Raw genomic sequence first — 11894 nt, forward strand, 5'->3', positions numbered from 1 at the left:
CATCCCACACAAATATGTTATGTTAGGGGTTTATGATGAGTTGACCTGTACACAAAGGATATTTGTGAAGGAAGGTTGCTAACTAAGATCTGAACTCAAAGACAAATTCCTTCTAGCCCGAAAAGATTGATGCAAAAGTTGTTTAAGGAAAATGAGTATTTTCCTTAGTTAATTACATTTATCTATTTAATATTATTATGTTTTTTATTTGAAGAGAATAATTTTTTTTATTTTTATTTTTTATTCAGTATTAATAAGGTTTTCTATCTTTTATATATCATAAAGGGTTGTAATAACATCTAAAAAGTAAAGACTTGGATGAATATTTTGGATATCTACTCGTAATTTGACAACTCAATGATAGCCCCTTTTCTTTCATTGTTGCAAACATTTTAGCTTTACTTTCTTCTTTTATTTTCAGTTTTCATTAAGATTTATGGGAAAACCTCAAAATAGTACCTTAACTATTCAGTAACTCTCGATTTAGTTTTTAGGCCAAAAATTCGAACCAGGCATTAAAATTCTTTAATCAACAAATTACATACTAACAGACCAGGTTGCTTCTTAAGCAGATCATCCATGTATTTTTGGATTTTAAGCAACTCATCCCACGTTCGGGTTGGTATATTCACAACAAATATATATATATATTTTACAAAAAAAAACATAGAAATTAATGCTGGTAACATTAATGCCATGCATTTTCTTAGTTGTTGTATATAATTCTATGCCTCACGACTACAAACTTTTCGTGAGAGGAAGTTTGTGCCAGAAAGCATCAGTCCATGAATTGTGTACATGAGATTGCATGGAGGGTTATATAGAGATACCTCCACATCCACATATATAGCAACATCAAAACAAGGGGCATAAGCTAATAATAGAAAGCTAGACGAACTCCTTCAAGGGCTCCAATGGTTGGAACCTTTAATTTTCTAGTAATTTATCTGTTGAAGAAACAGGGAGGCACGATGTGATCAGCAGCTGGACCAAAATGCACATTTCTCCTTACCTGGACAGTATCTACTCGACTGGATTAGCCTAGCTAGCTGACCCACTTACTCCCCAAATCCCACTTACAAATCATCATATAATTATTTTATTAAGTAAACATTTATCAATACCATTAATTTAATATTCCATTCTCTCCCCCTCTAACTTTCCATTTCTCCACCAATTATTTTGGTTTATTGTCCCCTAATAATACCTTCCTCCCACGTCTAAGCAATTAAACATTAATATTACTATAAGATGTCTCTTTCCTTTTTTAAAACGAGAACACCTCTAACACTCATCGCCTACATGATCAACTTGATTCAAAACCTATCTCTCTTCAACCCCTTTTCTCTCAATCCCTCCCTAACCCCAAACCACAATAAGTAGAGAGTTTTGTTGGGAGGAACAAACGTTAACCTAGAAAAAAAAAAAATTCTCAAGGAGGGGAGATTTCCCTAGCTAACCATGGCTGGTCCTCATCAACAATACCATGCCATCTCCAAACCCGTCACCGCCAATTTCCCTTTCTTCAAGAAGATCAACCTGTACACCTTACTCCTTATTCTTTTCCTTTGCACCTTCTCTTATCTCTTCGGTTCCTGGCGCAACACCATTGTTTCAATCCCATGCGACCCCTCAAAACCCACCACCACCGTAACCGAAGAAGGAAAATCTCTTGACTTTGCAACCCACCACAGTGCAGGTGATTTAGATGTCACGTTAACATCAGAAGTCAGAACCTACCCTTCATGCAACGTGAATTTAAGTGAGTACACGCCATGTGAGGATCCCAAGAGATCATTTAAATTCAGCAGGCATCAATTGATATACGAAGAAAGGCATTGTCCAGAGAAAGACGAGTTACTAAAGTGTCGTATACCAGCTCCTTACGGGTACAGGAACCCTTTTACATGGCCTGCAAGTAGGGATTATGCTTGGTACAATAACGTGCCACACAAGCACCTAACGGTGGAGAAGGCAGTGCAAAACTGGATCAGATTTGAAGGTGATCGGTTTAGATTTCCTGGTGGAGGGACTATGTTTCCTAATGGCGCTGATGCTTATATTGATGATATTGGAAGATTGATTGATCTCAACGATGGGTCTATTAGGACTGCCATTGATACTGGCTGCGGGGTAATTAAACTCCTGACACATAATCTCTACTAGTTTTTTTTTTCTTCCTTAATATTATCTTATTAAATTATTTTTTTTCCATATTTTTAATTTTCCTTTTCAATTGTAATAACTGGCAAAATCTGTAACTATCCATAATAATTGGGGGATGTCTAAAATCAGGGTTAAGAGTAAATTTTAGATTTTCTTTTTATTTTTGGAATGATTTTAATGACTTTTTGGGCAAGTGAAACAATGGGATGGGATGAATACGGAATGAATATGTTAGATTTCGTATCATTGCAAATCTGAGTAATGAGATTTGATTTACTACTATATAAAGCGTCAAGAAACTAATTAAGAAATATATCTTACTTTCTTTTATTAGTTAGCCAAGAAAATTCCAACTATCCACCAATTTCACAATCCCCCATTAATTGTACATTCTCGATTTCCGATCACTTAATTGGGACAAGGGGCCGGAGCTTGTTTACTGCTTGCATGTAAAATTCAATGGGAATTTGGGCCATTTTTTACAAGTTAAAGAATTTTGCATATACGAGTGAAAGAATTTTCCAGGCCCTGAAATTCGTTCCAACTAGTGCAGGTTGCAAGTTGGGGAGCTTATCTTCTGTCACGCAACGTATTAACAATGTCCTTTGCACCAAGAGACAATCACGAAGCACAGGTGCAATTTGCCCTAGAAAGAGGAGTTCCTGCCTTGATCGGGATTATGGCCTCAAAAAGGCTCCCATACCCATCCAGAGCCTTCGACATGGCACATTGCTCTCGTTGCCTTATTCCATGGGCCGATTTCGGTACATATACATACCTTGAACCAAAATTAATCATCTTTCAGGACTTGTCTGCTTGACATTGTGGTGATTTGAATGATGAACAGGAGGGCATATATATTTCATGCAAAAGTTCTTATTAGCTTTTTTCCTCAATGTGTGAAACAGGAGGGCAATATTTGATTGAAGTCGATCGAGTTCTAAGGCCAGGTGGGTATTGGATTTTGTCTGGTCCACCAATTAATTGGAAGACTCATTGGAAGGGCTGGGACAGAACAGAAGATGATTTGAATGATGAACAGAACAAAATTGAGACCGTGGCTAATAGCTTATGTTGGAAAAAGTTGGTGGAGAAAGATGACATTGCCATATGGCAAAAGCCAATCAATCACTTGAATTGTAAAGTTATCAGGAAAATCACACAAAATCCACCGTTCTGCCCTGCTCATGATCCTGACAAAGCCTGGTACATACTCTTTGCAATCCGAAGAAATGTACATTTTTCTTGTGTGGTATGGTTTTAATACTTGACTAATGGGAATTTCATTCTATTTTTTTTTCAGGTACACAAACATGGAGACTTGTCTGACTAACTTGCCTGAGGTATCTACCAATCAAGACGTTGCCGGCGGAGAATTGCTGAAATGGCCTGAGAGATTGAATGCTGTACCACCAAGAATTAGTAGAGGAACTTTGGAAGGGATTACAGCTGAAACTTTCCAAAAAGATACAGCACTTTGGAATAGGAGAGTGTCATATTATAAAGCTGTAAATAACCAATTAGAAAAACCAGGAAGGTACCGTAACATTTTGGACATGAATGCTTACTTGGGTGGATTTGCTGCTGCTCTTATAAATGACCCACTATGGGTTATGAACGTGGTTCCTGTCCAAGCCAAGGCTAACACTCTCGGAGTAATTTATGAGCGAGGATTAATTGGAACATATCAGGATTGGTAAGCAGAACACACACTAAAGTTTTGTTGCTATAAAATTGAATGGAGGTGTAATGATTTCAATTTCTTTTACAGGTGTGAAGCAATGTCTACTTATCCAAGAACTTATGACTTCATCCATGCTGATTCTGTATTTACCCTCTATGACGGCAGGTAAGGAATTATTTAGTGAAAATTTTCTGCGGCCTTTTCTGTTCTAAAATATGCAGAATCATGGTCTATAACATTGTTATAGTACTATGAAAAAAAAATATATATGCAAGAAATACCTAACACATGGTCATGTGGGGGCAGAAAATATTCGCTTGTTAGTTTTTTCTTCATATATAGGATATAGAATTGTGTAAAAAAATAAAGGAATTACTGGTTTCTGACATGAATTTTTGTTACAGATGTGAAATGGAAGATATTTTGCTAGAGATGGATAGAATTCTGAGACCTGAAGGAAATGTAATATTTAGAGATGATGTTGATGTGTTGGTGAAGATTAAGAAAATAACTGATAGATTGAACTGGGACAGTCGAATTGTTGATCATGAAGATGGACCTCATCAAAGGGAAAAACTTCTTTTTGCTGTCAAGTCTTATTGGACAGCTCCTGCTGATCATCAGAAAGAGTCCACCACATCTTCTTAATGAGCTATTAATTTCTACTTTTTTGTTTTCTTCTTAGATATTGTTCTTATTTTTTACTCTCAAATATGTTTCTTAGCATAGTTAAACCTTAACGAAATCAGAACTCTCCAAATTATGTTACTCCTCTTGAATTGGACACAGAAGAGCCTTGCCGGCTAGCCCTTGATTCAAATTTTTTGTGTTTACTTTCATCAATGAAATGGAAATGGGCCGAAGCAAGAATATTTCCTGAACTGGCCAGTTTTTTTACAAATAAATCTGATGATCTAACTACATTGAATCCAACACAGTTGTTATGAGCTCAAAATTTGTATTAGGTGAGTCATGTAAGAAATCAACTCTATGCATGTGGCCAAACTTTAACTATAAATTAAGGCAAAATCTAGAAAAAATAAGACATCAAAGTAAGCTAGCAAGCACACAAGCATTTGAAATCTAATCAGTAGAAATTAGATAATCAAATATGGCAGCACTCAAATCCCTTAGCTCCCCAGTAGCAGTGCTTCTCTTGCTCACTGCACTTGCAGTGCAGACTCAACTGGCTCACTCGCAGCAATGCACATCCCAGCTCAATAACCTAAATGTGTGTGCACCATTTGTGGTACCTGGTGCTGCTAACACCAACCCGAGTGCTGAGTGTTGTAATGCACTGGAGGCAGTGCAACATGACTGCCTCTGCAGCACTCTCCAGATCTCGTCTCGCCTTCCTTCTCAATGCAATCTTCCACCTCTCACTTGTGGTAACTAGTAGGTATGAACTTAATGAATCAAACTTTAAAAATTAAATTATTATAGATAAGAAACAGTATTAACATCTTAATTAATAGCAAGTGCCAATTTTATTCCCCAGACCAACAATTCCTAGCAACAAAAAGATATGATATGATCCATCGTACAGGCAAAGAGCCAACGTTCATACCTAATTAAGCATGAATTGTCCATTACTTAGATCATAATAGTTTGACTTGTATTTCTTAATAACATTTATATATGATCTATTTGCAGGAACAAAACAAGCATGAAGCCCGCTGGCAAGAGAGCGACCGAAGAATAATGTTGGAACTTCAATCATTGAAGTTTCTGATCCATCAATCTCTATCATTTCTCCTTTCCTTCTCTCTCTCTCTCTCTCTTTCTCTCTCTCTCTCTCTCTTCCCTTTAAAATGTGTCCTGAACTGTAACAAAGCAGAAAATCTTCATGCTGATTGATAAATAAAGCACATTATGAGTTGATTTAAGATAATTTGTGATTGTGATACATGGTTGCATGCTCGTAGCAAACAAATATTATTATATTTGGCATGAAAAAAGATTAATCTAACTTCACTAGTCAATCTACTCTTGCTTTTTCTAAGATTAGTGTTTTTCGTGAACATGGGTGAACCGTAGCATGTGTGAGTCCATCGCTTGTAAACGAGCCCGTCAAGAATTCAGATATCTGCTTACAAAATGTGAAGTGTAGTCTTTGTGTTCTACGGCAAACAGCTAACTAGATGCGAGTACCAGTGAGAGCAACCTTATATAACTAGGGATCGCAATAGGGCTGATTTGAGACGGGTTTTACCTCATCTAATTCATTCTGTATTTATCAGATTGCGGACAGGAGAAAGAACTGTTTCCTATCAGATAATTTGGAGTAGATTCCAGGATCCTCCATTAATAAAAAGTAGAGTTTTTGTAATTATATAAATAATTCAAAATAAATACTAAGTTCATGTAAATATTGAATCTTAAGTATAATTCTCATATATATATATATATATATATATATATATATATATATTCTAATTTACTATCAAATCTAGGAAGATTATGATATACAGATAAATAAATAAACAAATAAATTTTATTATCAATGAGGAATACATGTAAAAGAAATGAAATAAATATAGACATGAAATAAATAATTTATTCTTTAAAATAGTTTTAAAATTAATTTTTGTATCTTGTGCGTGGAGAATTGTTCTCTCTACCTCTACTATTTTTTTTTGTTCTTAAATGATAGCTAAAAAAACAATTTCTCTTAAATATAAATATTATTTCCTTAAGAGAATGCTAAGTTCCTTTTCATCTCATTTAGAGACCGCAATTTCTTTATTTATTTTTTGATAAATTAATTAGTTTACATATGAATGATTTATTTGAAATTTAATCAAAGGAACTTTAATTGCATTTAGCATGATTTTATATATATATATATATAAGTTTTACTTTAATTAATAATGAAAAATTTAGTCTTTATAAATAATTCTTTTTTTTTTCAAAATAAGGATAATATTAATTACGATTAATAAGTATGAAGTTAAAAATTCTAATTTTCTCTTAAAAGTAAAATATTAATTAAACCTACATCAAAAATTATTTTTAATCACATATACTTGTGATTTTATTCAATTCAATAGTTCACAAATAACTTTAATCAATTTACAAAATTCGCAATAAACTCAATTTTAATTTTCACTTTCTAAAACTCAATATATCTCACTAATAAAAAAAAAGGGGAAAAAAAAAACAAAAAGAGTTTTTGGATAAATTGCATCAACGTCCCAAAACTCTTACAAATTATACTTAGCCCCGAGCACTCAGGCACTTGGAGGGGACTTAACTGATGGGAATTGGGGTGGGATGGCTTGCTGTTCCAGACAAGAACTGAAGTGACTCATAAACATGAACTTTTCCGTACAATCTCAAATCCCTCTCCTCCTCTTCCTCTATATAACAAGAACCCTGTTGGATTTGAAGCTTTGAGACCTCGAAAACCCTACTAAAGGTACACACTGTATCTCTATCTTTCCATGTCCTGCAATTTATAGAAATTTAGCTTATTATCAATCAAGACTCTTGACTTTTGTGGGTTTCTAGTTTCATACTTAGTTTAGAGAAATGGGTTTGTTTTTACTGTAAAAACAATGCCGGTTTTGAGCTTTGGAGAACCTTTGTGTGTATATTGTGTCGTGTAGTTGTTAGTTTCAATTCAAGAGAAACTTTATTTTTGTGTGTTATTTGTTTTTTTTAATATTATTTTTATTAGTACTGGTAAGTTCACTGACAGTGGCATTTTTTGGAGTATATTTTTCAACAAATAATTCAATGAATTCAGTGTTTAGTATTTAATTTCACAGGTAAGAGACTTTTAATGAATTTTTAAAATTTAAATGTGATTATTAGGTTGAAATGAATGCAATTTTTCTTGTATTTGTCTCGCATTTTCATAGGCAGATGATGATTGTAGTTTAAGAATTTTGATGGATTTGTCAGTTGTGATGCCTGTCAAAGTGAAGTAATGATTGTTGTTTTGTCTTTGTTGTCTGTAATGTGTCCATGTTGTCCTTATTTCTTCCTGTTTCTTGAATATCAATGAGTAGAGATGTTGATTAATTAGGTACTCCTTATGATGCCAGCATGGAAATTGGACTTCCAACGTCAGATAAGATGGACTTGAACATAGATCAGGACTGTTGTAGTTTAAATTCTGCACTGGTAAATGCACCTCAACTCAGTGCTTCATCAAAAGATGATGCTTATAGGGGTGGGTTACTAAAAATTGGTACAGAGTTTGAATCTGACGAACATGCTTACAGAATTTACAACAAGTATGCCAAAGTGGTAGGCTTCAGTGTTCGAAAAGATTGGTTAAATAGGAGTAAGGTGCATGGTCTAGTGGTCTCTAGAAAGTTTACTTGCTCTAAGGAAGGTTATCGGCGGAAAGACAAGAGAGACCTTAATGTGAAGAAACGTCAGAAAGAAACAAGAACTGGTTGCTTGGCTCACATGATTGTCACTCGCCAGCCTGATGGTAAATACAGAGTGACACATTTTGAAGCAGAGCATAATCATGATAGTATAGAACCAAATAATGCTGACACACAGCTATTACAGAGGGAGTTATTTGTTGATCAAGCTGCCAAAGCTGACTTGTCTAGAAACTCAGGGACAGAATCAAGCTCAACCTATGGACTGATGAATAGATGAATTGAAGTTTGTCAATCTCTTGATTATCTGGCCATGGATTTTGAAAATTCCCCACGGTCTGAAAGGATTAGAGATATGAAGGAGGGGGAAGCAGGACGTTTGTTGTGTTATTTTCATAGGCAACACATTGAAAATCCATCATTTATTCATGGCATTCAGGTTGATATTGATGACAAAGTAAGTAACATATTCTGGGCTGACGATAGAATGGTAGTGGATTATGACCATTTTGGTGATGTGGTTTGTTTGGACACTATTTACCGAACAAATAAAGATCTTCAGCCATTTGTACAGTTCATGGGAGTGAACCATCACAATCAAGCAATAATATTTGCTGCTGCACTTTTATTCGATGACACTGTTGAATCGCTCATGTGGCTGTTTAATACATTTCTAGAGGCAATGTCTGGAAAGAAGCCAAAAGTCATTCTTACAGATCAAGATGCAGCAATAGCAGAAGCAGTCAATTCAATTTTACCAGAAACAAGCCATCGTATCTGTGTTTGGCAGATGTACCAGAATGTTCTTAAGCATCTTAGCCATTTAGTGAAGGATATTGAATCCTTTTCTTGTGACTTTCAAAGTTGTATTTATGACTCCAATTATGAGGAGGCTTTCGTTCATGCTTGGGAGGGTCTGCTGGACAAATATGGCCTTCAACAAAATGAGTGGCTAAGATGGATGTTTAGAGAAAGAGAGAAGTGGTCCATAGTATATGGCAGTAACACATTTTTCTTGACATGAAAGGCTCGCATGTGGTTGAAGATTTATCTAAGAACTTGAGAAGTTATCTAAACTCTGACCAAGATGCGCTTCAGATTTTCAAGATTTTTGAAAGGGTGGTAAATGAGCAACGTGTCAAAGAAATACATGCTAATGATGAAATGACTAGATGCATGCCAAGGTTACTAGGTAATGTAGTTTTGCTAAAGCATGCAAGTGCTATTTATACGCCAAAGGCATTTGAAATATTTCAGAAGGAATATGAGAAGTGTTTAAATGTCGTAGTCAGCCAGTGCAATGAGAATGGATTTTTGCTTGAATACAAAGTCAATACATTTGGACGGACTCAAGAATATACAGTCACAATCAATTCAACAGATGACACAGTAGTTTGCAATTGCATGAAATTTGAGAATGTCGGATTTTTATGTGGCCATACTTTGAAAGTTCTTGATAATCGGAACATAAAGATGGTCCCGTCCTGATATATCTTGAAGAGATTGACAAAAGATGCAAGGCTTGGAAGAGCAAGAAATAGCAATGATTTCGCTGCTCAAGAAAACCCAAAGTTGGTTGTAGCTAACCGTTACAAAGATTTGTGCCGCAACATATTGAAAATGTCAGCCAGGGCAGCTGAATCAGAGGATGCATTTCAGTTTTCCTTAAGAAAACTAGATGAGTTAATTGAAGGGGTGGAGAAGGTCTTGATGTTGAAACCTGATGAGGGTCAAGGCATCAATTCAAGTAGCACCATAGTGAATGGTCACGAAAGTGAAAATGCAGAGTTTTTCTTGAATGAGAAGGCAATCGAGGATCAAGGAGAAGACAACAGAGTGGACGGATCAAAAGAAAGGGAGAGATGTTCCTGATAGACATCAACTGAAAAATGTGGTTGGAAAAGGCTGTCAGAAAAAAAGATTTCAGCTTGCACAACCACCCTCCCCTAATTTTATTAACGGCATTTCAAGTCCTCCACAAGCATGTGTTACTACTGAAGGCCCAACTCACAATCCTCTTCTGCAGGTTATTCTAACCATAATTTCTATCATAACTGTTCATAGTTAGACCCTTATTTTTCTTAGTTGGATCCCCCCATGACTGAGCTAAAATTGAATGATCCTTTCATGTGTATCGTGCAGGGTGCGTATAATTTTGAGGCCAATCAGGTGGTTCAGTGCATGTACCCGCTGCAGAATCCTGTAGTTATGGACCATCAAGATAATCCTAACATGTACCGACAATCAAATTTTTATGCTGACTAGCAAGACCCACCTAGTCAAACTCCATTACTCCAGGTAATATTTATAAACTTTTAAATTCTCCATATACATCGAATTGATACCATTTTATTTATCAGGCACTCTGGTGCAGGAATCTTTAATCCTTCACTAACAATGCTCAATTGAGGCAGGTAATTATTGCTTTTTAGAGTAATAGATGGTTAGGTGGGACTTCTCAGAAAATTATGTTTCCAATATTATATAAGATTTCAAGTTCACCAACAACAGCAATTTAAAAAATAAGATCATGGGTAAATGGTAATTGAGAGTAGAATATCAAATGGAGCCGAACTCTAAGAATTTTTTAAATTGAGCAGGAAATGTCTTCACATCAGGTTCTTCAAGAGGTAAAGCTTTATCATACTAAACCAGATTTGAAGGTATGGACTCTTTGCCAAGATGAAAAATTTACAATGAAATCTTGTACCATTTTTATTCATAGCATAGAGTGTAGTGGATCATGCTCCTTTCAGATACAAGTTTGGAAGTCTGTGGCTCCTCCAAACATTCAAACTTTTATTTGGTTGGTCATTCAACATAAACTGTGTATAAGATCTTTCTTATATTGTTGACATCTTTCATTCTTGGATCAGTCATTTTGTCCATTCTATTTAATGGTTATAAAAAGCTGAAATCATATATTGATTCACTGTCAATTTATATGGAATTTATGAACCAATTTTTTTTCGTGGTGAGGGATCTATTAGAGTGTTCCACACATACTTGATAAGCTGCTACATCAATGACCAATGATGATTAGAGTGTTCCACGTGAGGGATCTATTAGAGTGTTCCACACATACTTGATAAGCTGCTACATCAATGACCAATGATGATTAGAGTGTTCCACGTGAGGGATCTATTAGAGTGTTCCACACATACTTGATAAGCTGCTACATCAATGACCAATGATGATTAAAGGCAAGTTTCAAAGGACGGCATTGGAACTACTCTCTTTTGGTATTCCTTGGAGCATATGGTTAATCAGAAATAATTTGGTTTTCAATGATGTTAGCCTAGATTTGGACTTCTGCTTTTCCCTGACACTCCATCGATTATCTACTTAGTTAAGAAATTGTGAATCTCATTTTTCTTACATATGTAATGATCTTTATATTAGTATTGACTATATTCGAAACTTGACAAGCATCAAAAGACAACGCTAAATGTTTGTACGGTACTATGTTGCAGGACCTTTTTTGTTTCTTTTTCTCTTCTGTTTTGGTACTTCTTTATGTAAAAACTTCATATTTTTATGGTGGCTATCCTCTAATTGGGTAGCACGAGTTTTTTTTAATATATCTTTGGATTATTATGAAAAAAAAAAGACTTGGCAGAATGATTTTCATTTGCCTTTGAAATGATAGGTCGAAGAATTGAATGCATGATTACTGTATTTTAAGGGTTTTGAAGGAGGCTCGA

The 11894-nt window shown here is 35.2% G+C and overlaps 2 protein-coding genes and 1 long non-coding RNA gene across 7 annotated transcripts; all 3 read left to right on the plus strand.

The window, feature by feature from the left end:
• Window positions 1–1279: 1279 nt before the first annotated feature.
• LOC133676208 (probable methyltransferase PMT16) lies at window positions 1280–4731 on the plus strand. Its single transcript, XM_062097830.1, has 6 exons — window positions 1280–2133; window positions 2720–2930; window positions 3075–3372; window positions 3470–3862; window positions 3938–4015; window positions 4255–4731. Exons 1-6 carry the CDS (start codon window positions 1462–1464, stop codon window positions 4496–4498), a joined length of 1896 nt encoding a protein of 631 aa, XP_061953814.1. The 5' UTR covers window positions 1280–1461; the 3' UTR covers window positions 4499–4731.
• Window positions 4732–4961: 230 nt separating this feature from the next.
• LOC133675619 (protein MEN-8) lies at window positions 4962–5246 on the plus strand. The gene has a single exon (XM_062097048.1). It carries the CDS (start codon window positions 4962–4964, stop codon window positions 5244–5246), a length of 285 nt encoding a protein of 94 aa, XP_061953032.1.
• Window positions 5247–7082: 1836 nt separating this feature from the next.
• LOC133675014 (uncharacterized) lies at window positions 7083–11689 on the plus strand. 5 transcript variants are annotated; one of them, XR_009835319.1, is made up of 5 exons: window positions 7083–7268; window positions 7881–10216; window positions 10333–10488; window positions 10551–10604; window positions 10791–11689. It is a non-coding gene; the product is annotated as an uncharacterized LOC133675014 (long non-coding RNA). The 5 variants fall into 5 exon arrangements; XR_009835321.1 differs by having other exon boundaries at window positions 10333–10604; XR_009835320.1 differs by having other exon boundaries at window positions 7084–7268; window positions 10551–11689.
• Window positions 11690–11894: the final 205 nt, after the last annotated feature.

The sequence above is a fragment of the Populus nigra genome, chromosome 16, assembly GCF_951802175.1.
Source record: "Populus nigra chromosome 16, ddPopNigr1.1, whole genome shotgun sequence".
Taxonomy (NCBI): Eukaryota; Viridiplantae; Streptophyta; class Magnoliopsida; order Malpighiales; family Salicaceae; genus Populus; species Populus nigra.

What these genes read in the sequence shown, in the direction of transcription:
- LOC133676208 (XM_062097830.1), top strand. Translation starts at nt 1,462, where the DNA reads ATGGCTGGTCCTCATCAACAATACCATGCCATCTCCAAACCCGTCACC. An exon ending in CCATTGATACTGGCTGCGGG is followed by an intron (nt 2,134 to 2,719) that starts GTAATTAAACTC and finishes CAACTAGTGCAG; the next exon opens with GTTGCAAGTTGGGGAGCTTA. An exon ending in TATTCCATGGGCCGATTTCG is followed by an intron (nt 2,931 to 3,074) that starts GTACATATACAT and finishes TGTGTGAAACAG; the next exon opens with GAGGGCAATATTTGATTGAA.
- LOC133675619 (XM_062097048.1), top strand. Translation starts at nt 4,962, where the DNA reads ATGGCAGCACTCAAATCCCTTAGCTCCCCAGTAGCAGTGCTTCTCTTG.